The sequence below is a fragment of the Crotalus tigris genome, unplaced genomic scaffold (assembly GCF_016545835.1).
Source record: "Crotalus tigris isolate CLP2741 ecotype Arizona unplaced genomic scaffold, ASM1654583v1 scf7180000023772.879304, whole genome shotgun sequence".
NCBI classification, from domain to species: domain Eukaryota; kingdom Metazoa; phylum Chordata; class Lepidosauria; order Squamata; family Viperidae; genus Crotalus; species Crotalus tigris.
Window position 1 is genome coordinate 543,929 of NW_024100175.1, and position 15,566 is coordinate 559,494.

Sequence of the window (15,566 nt, forward strand, 5' to 3'; positions counted from 1 at the left end):
TTTCGGCTGTAAATTAGGGTACATAATGGACATTTTCTTTGGATCAAGGTGCCATCTATAGTATAAATCAATCTTATCCATTTAACAAAATGACCTGCAAGATTCATGTGTTCCAGAACTCTAACAAAAAAATTCAATTCGAATTATCAAATTTACTGAATTTATTGAAGATCACAGAGAATCAGAGACAAATTCTGGATCATCAGGGAAATATGTGAAGCTATTAAAAAGGCTTAAAGAAGAAAAGCAGATGGGCTGCCAGCTACTTACAGTAATTTTAATGCTTTAAAGATGTTGTTCCTTTACAAAAAACATTATTTTATAGAATGGAAAGATCACTGACAGCTGGGAAAAGGCTAATATAGCATTAATACCTAAAAATGTCCAAGAGCAACAAGAAATTATCAACCAATATTTTTATTGAATAATAACTATAAATTGTATACAACGATATTGTCTGAAAGGTTGAAAACAATTTTACTGGACTTTATTCATGAAGGGCAGAGGCAAGATCTGATGTGCAGTAGCATAGGGAGTATTTGTCTCTGTTGAACTCACCTGTCAAAATGATGCAATTTAATTATTTACAATTTATTAACTAATCAGGGTACTAAACATTTCTAGAAAAAGTGCACTTCATACAGTTTAGTATAAGGCTGTAAACAGCTGTTATCTACATATACTACTTAAACTCTTGTTTCTATAACTTTTAACTGGGTGAAAGTGCATCATAGGGAAACAATCTTTGAACTAAGGTAACTCAAATGGGCTAACTTACAGAATGCATCCTGGATCCCTATGGAATTGAAATTTTGCAAATTTTATAAAAACTTTTTATGACATAAAATTATCATAAAATGGTTTATGACTTAACATAAAATGTCATAAAACATTTATGTGCTGACTGAACTACACAGTTCAACATGGAGTATTTTCAAGGCAAAAACATTTCTGAATGTATCCCAACTTTTTTACTGAAGGTAGTACATTATAGGTTCTGTCATTGTTGAAGAAACTGAGGAATCTAGCAAAGAAATATCTCATAAAGGATGAGCCAACAGGTAAGGTCGTCTAGTTATGATAAAAATCAGATTCTCCTCCCTTCTTTTACACATTCACAATTTGTCACATCTGCTGCAAAGAATCTGGGAAGGCTGAAAGAAGGGGATGGGAGAAATTCTAATTGAGCTTATAGAAGTACACAAGAGACAAACATTTATAGTCTAATATCAGCAAATAGTCTAAACATAAAATACAATCCTCCATATTAATTTTTACTCTTGATTAGTAAATGGCAGAACATTAGTGACAGATTATAAATCCTTTGGGTATATGTGGCTGATTCCCTATACCTCAACAAGAGGACAAGGTCAAAAAAAAAAATAGTAAGTTATATTTAGTTAAATTAAGTAAATTAATTAATTGAACATAGCAACTTTGACTACAAGACTTTAGAAAACTGGACAAAGCTCTGGATCTATAAGTTACAGTGGTGGTTATTGTGGCTTATAATGAAAGCTGGCAATTCACATTTTGAAATAAAACTATAACTTTGTTTCTCGCAATAAAAATCGTATACAACTGAATCTTGATGGTCCTTACCTAAAGCTAATGCCAACCTACTTAACTACCAAAAGTTCGTTCATAAAGATACTGTTTAACATTTTTAATTGTATAATAGATTGACAAATACTTTCACAGTCAGTTACAGATTAAAGAAACAATTACAGCCATTATTTGAAATAAGTATCTATACTTTTTTTGGCATAAAATAAACTGTCCGCATTTTTCAATCTATCATGAGAAATATTTATTGTGATGTTACAGTATGTAAATTGTGAAGCTATAGTATGTTAAATGTAAACTGTTTAACATTTGTTATTTTCATATTACTGTAGTAAAACCTGAAAAAAAAACTAATTGCTTTACAATTCTACAAATTGCACATATGATAGCTATTAATGAATTAATCAGCAGTTTCTGAAAGAGAATCTAGTTCTTTTGTCCCATTTTATGAAATAATATTTAAGGTATACACGAAAGATTTTTAAAAATTCAGCATTGCAGATACTGAGTGGAACAAATTAAGCGGAATAACTTTGATTTTTTTAACCACTTCCAGAAGTACAAACTAGTGTTATGTGATGACATAAAAAAAATAGAAAAATCTAGTTTCAGCAAAGAGATTGTGTTTTATTTGGCAGTGTTATTTCACCAGTGCTAAACTTCTATTGCCTGGGAAGATTCCTTTTCATCCTTGTCCAATTATCAAATCCAATATTCCTGATTTTGTTGGTGCAGAGTCACTTTCAGAATCTGTTACACTAAACACTACCTATATAATTTGTACCCCCAGTATTATATAAATTGTACCAACTATGTACGTTGTACCACAAACAAACCATATAATCACAAACAATGCTAACATATCGTATGTTCAAACACCAATAACATTAAATTTAATGCTAATGAATATTTGAATCCTAAAACGCAAGCCTTAAATACTGAAATATTGCCGAAACCGGCCTCTATGCTAAAATAATTTATAATAATTTATATGCCATGCTTTACTAAAATAATTTTTTACTCTTAAGAACTATTGTCGTGCCTCTGTCACAGCCTGAAACTGCTAAGGAAAATGAGTTGGAACTGGAGCCTACTGAGGTCGGAGGGAGAGGTGTCTGTGGCTTCAGAGGGATATGGGGAAGAGCAGGCCAAGGCAGGCCAGGGCCTTTCAGGACTGGGACAGGATGAACATGAGAGACAGAGCTCAGGCGATGAGCAAGGGCCACCCCCTCCTGATCCTAGAGCATGGAGAGTGGAGAGAAGGAGAAAACAATGCAGACAGACTCAACTACTAGGGAGGAGAGTGTCCCACCCCCCTCCACAAGGCACACCTTGAGACTGAGACTTAAAGAGACGCTGTGGGGAGGGGCATCTGTCAGGAACAAATACCGATTTCTTGGAGTTTTGTGTGCTGTTGCTGATCTTGGAAACAACTCTCTGATCACAACTCTGTGTTGTGATTTTTGCTTGGAAACCCTGAAAGTCTGACCATTAGACTGGCTTACAAACTTGATTTGGTGTTCAAAGACCTCGGATTGAATTTTGACTTCTCTTCTGAAACTGCTCAGGCACGCAATTTCCATAGACTCATTAGATTTTGGATGTATGTTTCTTTCCTTGTTATCTATGTGGCCTTCAGTAAATTACTCTTTTAATCTATGTGTGAGTTGAAACCTAAAGGAGGATGGCTTGTTTCATACATACACTTCCCCTGTCTGAAGAGTTAAAAACTTGTGAAACGCAGCCAAAGGCTGGTGAAAGTGTGTGTGTCTTACTTTGTTTTGGGGCTGGCCAGAAACATGGGAGCATTTGGGGAAAATTTGGAGCAATTAAAGGGCGGTTTGAATTGCCAGCTGTTTTGCCTTTATTTTATTAAAAAGTCACTGTAAAGAAATAGTAAATTTATAATTGGGACAAATAATGAATAAAGTCACCTGACATCTGGAATGAGATGGTTCCCACAATTATGGCATTCTACACAGAATTGGGGATAGGGTGAATGGGTCTCCCTTGCTGGATGTGGGTGTCCGTGTGTGTACTGATTTGTCAGATTGCTATCTTATTTATACTGTATTGTATTTTTAATGCTATTTGCTTGATAAGCCTATCTCACAGCAATTTTTAAGTTGAATAGTGACCAAATCTAATAAAACAAACTAAGAAAAAGTCAACAACTTTGAACCAGGGAAGATACTACAATTATTTACACAGCTGTGTAAATATTCTATCTGTATTACAAGTACCTTGAAACGCTACTTATGATTACTTCAATTTCCTTCAACAGTTTCTTTAAAAAATTGTGCAACTTACGATCATGCCACTACAAATAGCTAACATTGTGATCTTAATGCCTGAAAATCCCAAATTTTGTCAGGATTCAAATAAAAGATATTTAATTAAGCTAAGTTTTAAATACTAGTTTTTAAATAATTCCATTAATTTAAACAACTTTTCAATTAGTAGCCTCTATTCATAAAAACATAATTTTCTACCTAGTCTCCCAGCATTCATTTACTCTAAGCCAGGGGTGTCAAACTGCCGGCCTGCAGGCTGCTTGCATCATATGGAGGCCGCATCCACCCCAGCTCTGGCAATGCAAAAAAAAGGTATGATATGTCACGACAGATCACGTGACGTGGCGAGTTTAACACCCATGCTCTAAGCAAACAGAAATTTAACTTATTAAAAAGACTGGACATATTTTCCAAGATTTTGTTTTTGGTCAGTTGAAATGCCACAGCTAACATTTTAAATGATCATATTGGTTATAATTTAATCTGCTAACTTTAATCCACAAGGAAATTAAATGTTTTTCACCAGTATTCTTTAGGGGGAATTTATTTTCTTCTAATACAAGATAAGAACCCTGATGGTACAATAATTAAAATGCAGAATTGAAAGCTAACTCTGCTCACAGCCAGGAGTTTGATCCTGATGGGGCTCAAGGTTGTCTCAGACTTCCATCCTTCCGAGGTTGGTAAAATGAGGACTCAGATTATTGAGAATATGCCGACATTGTAAATCACTCAAGAGTGTGCTATAAAGCACTATGGAGTGGGTATATAAGTTTAAGTGCTATTGCTATAAGTGTTTGAAATGCCAGAAGTTATGATTGCAACCAAATTCAGTCACGTGTATGTTAAAGAGACAATTACATTTTAATTTTTATTTGTTCATCTTTGCCTATAAATAAAATCTGTTGTTTCTGCTACTGAACATACTCTCTTGCAGAGTAACAATTGCTTTCAGCTCAATTTTTTTAAAATTGAAAAAAAATAGTGAAATTTAAAAGTTCTATTATAATATTATTTGTAAAACATAGTGATATGCTATCACTGTTTATTATTTTTATACATTATTTTTATACATTAAAAGACAATTGCTGGAGTTTGAGTCCATATAGCTTTCTTCCTGACATTACAAATTGAGATGCTCAAATGCTAATTAACACTGATTTGTATCAATTACCTATCGTGGGACAAGCACATGGGAACATACTGGATTAAGGGATTTCCTTTAGATTAGAAAGGATTGCTGATTCCTAGCCTTGATAATTATAAATGGAAAAACAAAGACTGTTATGGTATGGCTAGCATTTTCTATGGCATACAAATACTTCACAACTGATGACTGCAACTTTACAATACATTACTGAATTGCAAGAAATTGGGTAGATACAGCTTCCATATCATTAGAAATATCTGGGGATATATAAAGATAATTTAAGAACGACTTCAATATATGCCATCATGTTGAAGATATGCTCCTCACATGACCAACAACTCTGGAACGAAAAGGCATTTCAAATTAAACTGAGAAAACCATAATTCTGACCTATTACGGAAATGTAGAATGTATATGCAATATAAAATATACTTTAAACTCACTAGAAACTAATTCCTGAGATTCCCCCAAGTTAGGACCAGGTTTTTTTTAATATAATCATCTAAATAATAAACCCCATTAATTTCCTAAGTTATTCTTTTGGAACTGGAATGCTATCCACATGTATAATTAAAATAGAAAAGAGACAGTTAAACTTCTTCTGGTAAGAAGTTTAATTACTCACTATTAAAGTTTTAATAATTTCAGCCTTCCATTGAACAATACAAAGTAGTTTAATTTGTACTAATATGTTTGGCCCAACAGGAAGAACCCCTAACTGACTTTGGTTTATCTTGAAAAGCTAAGCTATTTGGATGGAGACCACCATGGAATCCCAAGGCTGTATACTATACAAGAATTTTTTTAAAAAAGCCAGACACCTTTGGCAGGATACTTTTGTAGGTACCAAACAGAATAGATAAGTAAGAGGTAGATTACTACAAAGAATCAAGCTCAAGAAAGTATTTAATTGTTTTGCAGTTTCCAAATAATGGTACACAAACCAAAAACAGGATTTCCATTACCAAGTATCCAATACAGTATAATATCTAAATTGGGCTTTTGTGATTCCAACATGTTCCAAAGTAGTGTACCTATAAAGAAGATTCAATTTAATGATTTAAACTATAATTTATTCATTTTAGGAACATCATACATAATTCTAGTGTCTAGTAAATGACATTCTTCTCATTTGAGGGGCTACCACAAAGAAGAGGACGTCGAACTATTCTCCAAAGCACCAGAGGGCAAGACAAGAAACAATGGTTGGAAACGGACCAAAGAGAGAAGCAATCTGGAATTAAGGAGAAATTTCCTAACAGTGAGGACAATTAACCAGTGGAATAGATTCCCTTCAGAAATCGTGGGCGCTCCATCACTGGAAGTTTTTAAGAAGAGACTAAAGACAGTCATTTGTCTGAAATGGTATAGGTTCTCCTGCTTGATCTGGGGATTGGACCAGAAGACCTCCAAGGTCCCTTCCAGCTCTATTTCTATTCTATATTCTATTCTACTCTACTCTACTCTATTGATATAAAGGTGAAGGTTTCCCCTGTCCAATCGTTTCTGATTCTCCATGTTTTAGCCAAGGGAACTAACATTGTCCAAAGACATTTCCATGGTCATATGGCCAACATGACTATTTGCCAAGGTGCATTGAACACTGTTACCTTCCCACTGAAGTGGTCCCTATTTATTTACTCACATTTGCATGCTCCCAGACTGCTAGGTGGTCAGATCCGGGGCATACAACGTGAGCTCATCCCATCATGCAGCACTCGGGTCTCAAACCCGAGCATCTTTAACCATCTTTGAGCCACTGAGCCCCTCATTTGATATAACCTGATTATATATTTGCAGTATGCAAATAAACATACAGCTAATTTTTAAAAAATATATATAACAGATAAGCAATTATTTTATCAGAATATTTTCCAGCTTTTAATTGCAAAAATGTTATCTAAGTATCAGATAAGTAGATACATATTTGACCATTAGGCATTGAACAAACCCGAGTCCAATTTATTACAATATATACTTGGAAAGATATTTTTGCTGTGATATATATGGTTATATAACAGAACAACCATCACCAAGTCTAAAAATGATTGTACTCCAGCAGCTCAAATTCTGTTGAGTTTGCATTTTTTCTAAAGAAATCAGTTACCAGATCTACTATCTTGTTCCCATATCACATTAGCAGTTACAAAAAAATGCAATAATAAAACAATATGATGAGAAGTTTACCTTTGTTAGCTTCATTATTTTTTAAAAAATGCTAAAGAGTTTTAAAATCTAATTTAAAAAGACATCTGATTTTCATTATTTTTAATAATCAATTTTTACCCATGCTATTAAGTTCAATATGCTAAAACGTAACTACTACTTTGGGCTTAGCATGTTATCTGAACTTAATCATTGTAGGAGCCGTGATGGTGCAGTGGTTAAAATGCAGTATTGTAGGCTAACTCTGCCCACAGCCAGGAGTTTGATCCTGGTTGTCTCAAGGTTGACTCAGCCTCCCATCCTTCAGAGGTTGGTAAAATGAAGATCCAGATTGTTGGGGTCAATATGTTGACTCTTTAAACTGCTCAGAGAGTGCTGCAACGTCTAAATGCTATAGCTTAGTGCTTTGGGTATTCCCTACCAGTTGCTATTTAACACAAAATATTAAGCAAATCTTATCATAGCTCAATATATGAATTCAACTTAAATAAACAGATTTCTCTATAGTATTTAATTCCAGTTTATTATACAAAATGTTTACATATATAGTAAGTCTGCAAAAAGGTATGGGAAATTATTCAATAATGCCCTCGAAACACATTTTTTGCAATACGCTGCACATACTCCAAAATCAATTAAGATGCCCTAGGAAAACTTCTCAAATATATCTGGGTGATATATAATGAGCTGTGATAAGATGGGAAACCCCCCCCCCAAAATTGTCTCTTCCTCTTTTTTTGCAATACATTTTCCAATCTAACCTTCATTAGATTCTATTCATATGTATTTTTATCCCCAAATCTATTTTGATTGAAATTGGAACTAATGAATATCTATGCCCAAAGATGAACCTGTGTACTTTTTATTATTTGGAATCTTTCAATTGATATACACATTTTCACTTGTGGCAGAAGTTATAATGCTACAACTATCTGAATTATGACCTTACTCAAATCCTATGCAGATTCAGAATGAAAAAATGATAAACCTCTCTTGTTCTAATTATATAAGCCAAAGTTCATCCTAGCATTATCATTAAATCTGGAGATACTCAAATAGTAGTCAAGGTATTGGACTGGCATCAAGGAAATTCTAGCTTTATAGCTCCTTTATCCACAGAAATTCAGTACATAACTTTGAGCCAGTCATTCTCTTAGTTCAACATAATCCAGAGTTGTCATGATAGAAGGAAATCAGATGGAGTATTATGTATTCAGCTTCTTAAAAAATGGGATTAAATATAATAACATTATTACCAAACTATGTAAATCTGTAGACAAATATAAAAAATGTATTCAAGCCTCTAATTCTTCTCTCAGAAGAGATGTTAATTCATTATTTAAATTTCTTAGTAACAAGATTTACAAAATCAGAATTAAACTATTGTGCTTAACAGTTACAGATGTAGTTGAGTTTTAAAAAGCTTTAACTATTAATGTTTTACTTGGATAGGGCTAATTGGATATCCCTAGTTATTCACTTTTTAACTATATGTTTTCTTAGAAATGCGTAACTAACCTCATGGAAACTTACTCCCAAATAATTCCTACGGTATATAAGAGTGCAACACAAGCAACCATACATCAATGATCCTTCTCCGCCTAATCTACCTTGGAGTTTTGTTAGAATTCTGGATAAAATGGAAAAGGAGCCATGTGCCTTGTATTGCCTTGAGTTCTTTGAGGATAAACACGCATTAAGTTCTGTTCAAATTCAGAACTGGCAAAGAAAGATTTCTTTTTTCTTCTACATCAGGCTGCTTTATATAATTTAAAACATAACAAATTGACTTACATTTCTATACAACACATAAAGAATAAATATGCAATCTGAAATGCAGACTATTAAATTTACAGGAGGCTATTAGAAAAATGCAGCTAAGACTTTGTAAAGCTACCTTTTTATTCCCATAAAAACAATGTAATAAAAATTCTGGAAGCTATTCGAAAAACTATCTAAAAAGGATAAACAAATAGACATTTTTCACATTACATAAGCTGGGCAATTCTGGGGAGAGGTCTGCATGCTTCACAAGAATCTTCTGATTTGTTTTCTTTTTTTTCTTTCTTCTATGAGGGCTAAATAAACCAACAAATATGATTCTAGATGAAAAAGATTTAAGAACAAACATTGCTTCTTTCACATTCTGTTTACAGTATTTAACTACATTGAAGTACAAATCCACTATTTAAAATCTAACAATTTCAAGAATTATGCATAGTATTTTAAATTTCCAGTAGTTCAGGAAAGACACACAGCACAGAATAATGTACTTAGTTACTTCATACATTATATTTAACAATACGCTGTTATAGTGGTATTCACAGCAATATCTATATCAAAATACAATGGGTAGAAACCAAATAAATATTTTAAGCATGAAACGCTCAAGAATGCCCAATGAGATCTTTTATCCTAACAATTTCTTTTCCCCAGCTTATTATCATATTTTAAACAAAAAAGGTTAAGATCACAGTTGAGTTAACTCCTAGTGATTAAATAGATGCAACTATGTAATTTTCTCGGCAACAGCACAGAAATGGTTTGATATTGCCTTCTTCCAGAATGTTTAATTTCTTAGAGTAGTTTATAATCTTGGTATCCTTCTTAATCTTTCATCCAATTAGTAAGCAATTTCAATGATACTTAATACCTCAATGATCGTTAACTTCCTCCCCTTGTAAGTCATAAGAAAACTAAGATGCTTTTGGAAAGTCTCCTCCTTCCATTGGGTGGCATGGTAGATTGCTGTTCAGTTTAGATTCCCCCCCAAAACAGATACAACTCTGAATCTCAGCCAAAATCTAGCCAACTGTGCTTTAAAAATTAAAGAGCTTAGTGTGACAAATTATTTATTCAGTTGTTTCCTCATAAAAAATATCTTCTATTGTTTCTTCCTTCCCTGATACTGTATATACTAAAACCTAAGGTTAAGACGTAAAGGTTCTATTTATATTTTCTTAGCTAACAAACTTATCAAATGATTGGTATATCAAATCAGGAACAATAATTTTATATTCATCTTAAATTCATAATGACAATCTTTTCAAAAATCCTTATAAGAAAATAATTAAGTATTCATATGATAAACTAATCTAACCATGTTTTGCTATAGCATATTATTGTATCTGATGTTAAGCTATTAAAAAATTAAAACATTATATAGTTGAGAACTTTAAGATAGTATTTTGTATCTTGAAGTTGGAAACAATGATATGAATGAGCCACTGACTCACAAATCTTGAATTTGAATTGCAAGAGCATAGTTTACAGTAAACTATATTAATTTAAAATGCATTACCGTTACTGTCATAAGCTTATATATTCTAAATTACCAGGAATTTATTAAAAAAAGAAACCATTTTATTCACTTTCAATCAAAAATGCCATAAAATCATTAAACATGTTTTAATAGTTCTATCATAAGTAGCTACCAATTTTATCAGAAACTATCTATGAAATGGCTTATTCTGATTTAGTCAATACACAATTTGGGTTTAATGAAGCTATTTTCAAATTATATATCACTTCAGTATCTTTCCAAATACTGATTTTAGCTTTAAAATTTATATCCCTGAAGCCTCTGTAAACCCAAGTTATCATATACAACATTATAATGAATAGAGACTACCAAAACCTTCCACTATTATTAAACCAACCCTGGAAATATTTTGCTGTTGTACAGGTCATATCTAGGTACTACATCCAAATAAATAAAATTTACTAGTATACATCAAGAAAAAAAATCATATCCCTGCACATCAATTACCTATATGGATTTTCTAATAATTCTGTATTTTATAAATACATATTGAGTGGTCATAAATTTTAAACTAAACATAAAATCTGTACAGAAACATATTTAATTGGGCACTGCAACTTTCAAATGAAATCTTACTTATTGTATGTTACATGTAATACAGTTATGTTTCTATAGAACTCTTCACAAATGTAATTGCTTTAACTGAGACATAGTTTCTCTCATTTAACAATTTTACTAAAGAAATGATGTCACTAGGGAAATCAGTAGGATTGTTTCTTGAATGTAGTATTGAAAAGTAAAATAAATGCCTTAAATGGAATAAAATACTTATTTCCAGAATGCTTGTATATAGCTGGCAAATTCTCTTATGCAGTAAATTGAACCAATATACAAATATAAATATATTAAATAATAAAAAATATAAACATATAATAGGAGACAATTTCAAGAAAAAAATTGCTAAGGAAATCTTGTAAATTTCTTTTCACTGACAATATATTAGATCATACTTAAAATACTATTAGCATACAATGTAATAATATTAGCAATGAGGAAAGTTTCAGTAATAGAATGAAACATAATAAATGTTAACCCTTGTATGCTGTTCTTAAATATATTTTCACTGGAATTTCTAGTTGTTACTTATTGACTTACCTAGTTGTTTTATGATAATTATAAAATTAAAAATTCTAATTAAACAATCTCAAAATCAGTAACATATTACCTAATTTAATATTAGCTCTTTCAGGAATTATTAAAAATGGCTGCCTTTAGCTACTACTCATTTACATTGTAGAATTCACATACTATAAAAGTGCTGAGAAATCTAGAACATTTTGGAAACTTGAGCCTCTATCAATATTTCATTTAAAACTGAATTAATTCCAGTTTAATAGAAATAGGCTGAAAATAAGACTGCATGAATTCATACATGCAGTACATCTGTAATAATGTGATACCAATATTCTTGGTTTGCAAATTGGGCCGTTGGACCAAACTGAAAAATTATTTGCCGCAACATGTTATTTTGATTGCTTAGTCCTTGTCAAATGTATATATCAGATCATACTCAAGGTAGTAACACTTTTTCTTTTGCATATTATGTCATTTAATTATGACTCATTCACAATAAAAAAACATGAGTACATTTTTTCAGACTAATTTTAAATAATTTATAATGTGAAATGTTAGCTAAGAATACACACAACAGCCATAGAATAAAAACTCCTATTTCTTAGATGGGAAGGGTTTTTTATTACACTTTATTTATCATTAGTTATCAGTGTAAGTGAGTGTAGTAATAAAGATTAAGCTAAACAAATATTACAGGTCAAGAGGACACATTTAAATTACAATTTATGAAAAATAAACATTCATTACACACACTTCAAGGATGGAGAGAAATTTGTAAATTTAGCAGTTTTTTGCTAAAGGTTTTTCTGAAAAAAATAACTCGGAAAACCAACTAAGATAAAGTGGGTTTTTTTAAAAAAATTATGTAAAAATATCATACACATGAAGCTTTCTTCTGTCAGTTGCCAAGAAAGATTTGGATCATTGACTAGAACTTAATATTCAGTTTACAGGTACTTATTACAGAAGAACACAAGAAAAAAGAAACCAAAAGATTTCTCTTTTCAAAAATGAAAAGGTTTTAGCTTTAAAATATGCTTTTAATAATTTTAAGATACAACTGATGGAATTATATCTTCAAACTCAGAAAAACTCCTCCTCTTCTTTCTATAGGCTACTGTAAACCAATAGAAAATGCTCCATTTTTAAAAATCTTTCCTATTAGATATATTTATCCATTTATAGAAATAGCAGGAGAGTATGTTAAACAATGAAAGCATTATTTTCCCTTTCTTTACTTTTGAATATAAAAAGGTGCATAACAGAAAATGTTTATACTCCTTCAAAAGTACATCCATTCATATACAAGGATTTGGAAATATGAAAAATATCCAATTTTTTCAATAACTATAAGAGGATTTCATTAAAATGTTATGTTTTTTTCATTTTAAACTTGAAATAAGTTAACTAAATATTGATAATTTACTCTAAATGCTGTAAATAAATAGTATTAAGTGAAAAGTATAGAATAGGTAAATTTTGTATTTACTTTCTCCCTGCTTGTTCACAGAAGCATTATATTACTAGGGCTTTTAGCTTTTAAAAAAAATTAATCTTCAAAAAAAAAAAAAACCTCCACCATTAAAGATCTAAGCAAAACTGTTATTCCTGTAAAACAAGTTATTTGCACTATTGGATAACAGAATATGTATTTTCCTAACATCTTCCAATTGTATAAACTTTTTGCAGTATTTTATGTGAAAGAAATATCATAACCCAAGCAACAAAAAATCAAAGTATGTGAATATGCTTGTGTTTTAAACTTAATTTCTTATGTCTTAAATACAACACAAGTACACTGATTTTGATATTAATGTTTAAAACCGTATCTTAATCTTTTTTCCAGAAAGAACTGGCGCCCCTTAGCGTTCACCTCTTAAAACATTTAAATCATTCACTTATTTGCATAGGACATTTTTTTTTAACATTCCAGAAAGTTTTCAACATTTGCAGTTCTTCCACCCAGAAGCCAATGCAAACAGAGGAAAACAGGATTTAAAGGGCTACTAAAAGAAAAGAACAGTAGTATAGGAAAAAATGTATATAATATTGGGACAATCAGTTTGACTTTTGAATTATTAGATTTTCCAGTTCTTATTTTGGACTTATGAAAAAACTGACAATTCAAAGCCTTCAATGCTTCAAGAGCATTCAAAAGATTCAGTGACTTAATACATTCTTGAAATAGTCACACCAAAAATATTCTCATGTGCTCTTCTTACAGAATCTTTAGGGTTCTATTCTCCTATGATGATTCCAGAAATTTTTAGTCATTGTTAGTGTTGTGATAGTTATTTTTAAAAAGGAATTTATACTAAACTATTCCCATTTTTATACTCAGAAACTTTTTTACTTGATATCCAGGGTATGTTATTAATTTTCATCTAAACTAAAATTAGCCAAATGCAAACCCTAATCAACTGCTATTTGAACAATATCCTTCAAAGGAACCCAAATATGTCACATTTCAGTTACAGCTATGAATATGCTTCTCCAACAATAAAGATTAAACCATCTCAAAGGGAACCTGAAAAGCACTAATTCTGTCTAATTCACAAATGATGAGGAAACCAAGTTTCACCTATCTTCTTAAAATATGAAAGTTTCAAGATGTTTTAGAATTTTGACTGAATTTTATTCTGAACATACAGTATACGTTCAAAACTTTTATATTTAAGGTATATTTTATGACATTTCTAACTGAATTCTCAAACCAAATAATTTGTTTAAAATTTACAACATTTGAAATTACTTATTTTGCGGAAACCTAAATCTGCACTAACTTCGGTCTGCAAACTTACTTACTTGCCCCAACCTTGCACCTTCTCTTGGAATTCAACTACAGACACACGGCCTAAAACTACCAACGGTTATTCAGAGACTCCAAAAACACTTTTCGCGTTGACTTTTGATAGTCAAATGGAGAATCACCCAGTATGTCTTTCACGGTAGAAGCTAATAAAGTTCGTAATATTTATTCGCAGACATAATACTTTTGTGTCTTTTTAGGCCGACAACCAGCCCAATATTGAATAAAAGAACTGAGCCCCTCAAGTTTCTCCCGTTTTTTTTCACGTCCCTCCGCGCAAACTCAAAATAAAAATCAGCCATGTACAGTTTAGGCTGAAAGACTAAGTTGCTTAAAAGTATTTCATAAACATACCATCGGGCCTACTGTGCCTTTCATACTTTCAATGAAGATTTAAGAACTGAAAATGCTATAATCCTATTAAAAAAACTTTCTCCTCTCCCAACTTTTTTCTTATACAAAATATAATTTTATATACTAAGTTTGCCGATTAAAAAGTATCTACACAGAAATTAAGATCACGTAGAGAGTTTATAGTTCCCTAAAGGCCAAAACTTCTGCGTGTAGACTTCCCGCTTCTCTTTGTTTATGGGCAAGAGGCGAAGCCAAAAGACGCCATTGAGGGGGCCCAAAGCCTCGTCCGCCCCCATTTGAAGGATAGGAATGGGAAGGGCAAAGCGGATCTATGTCGCGGAGAGGCCCAAAGTGTCGGGGCACGGGCACCACTATCCCCCTTACCCTCAGACCTGCAAAAAAGAGTTAGTTCTGGGGTTTTCGTTTGAGTTCTTGTAATTGCGTTTTACCTTCGTCCAGCAGCCTCTCGAGATGGTTGAATATCCCGCAGAAGTTAGGGAGGCTGCTCATGAGCTTCTTGTCGTTCATCAACTGCATCAGGTAATCGGGGCTCGGCTTGGGCTTCTCCTTCGTTTCCATTTCCCCAACCATATTCCAAATAGAGAGCGAGCGAGCGCCCGCACCAGCACTCACCCAACCACCGCACTGGGTGCACGCCAGACGGGGAAGAAACGGGGTGTGTTATGTGGGCTGAGGGGGGGAGAGGCCTCTTCCCCCCCTAGGAAAACAGGAGAGCGGAAAAAAGGGGGTCTCGTCAACGAAGAAGCCACAACCACGCCGCGGCGGGTCTCAGGCGATGGAGGAAAATAAAAGGGGGGAACCGCCACCCCA

The 15,566-nt window shown here is 32.6% G+C and overlaps 1 protein-coding gene across 7 annotated transcripts in view; it reads right to left on the reverse strand.

The window, feature by feature from the left end:
- The window catches only part of QKI (QKI, KH domain containing RNA binding), a 142,419-nt gene extending 127,054 nt beyond the window's left edge, over nt 1–15,365 (reverse strand). For all 7 annotated transcript variants that reach the window (XR_005553989.1, XM_039321637.1, XM_039321636.1 and 4 more), the window contains exon 1: nt 15,185–15,365. Coding sequence is in view for 6 of the 7 variants with exons in the window: in XM_039321637.1 (XP_039177571.1) it covers nt 15,185–15,326 (142 nt within the window). In the remaining variant the exon portion in view is untranslated. The remainder of the gene's footprint in view (nt 1–15,184) is intronic.
- Nucleotides 15,366–15,566: the final 201 nt, after the last annotated feature.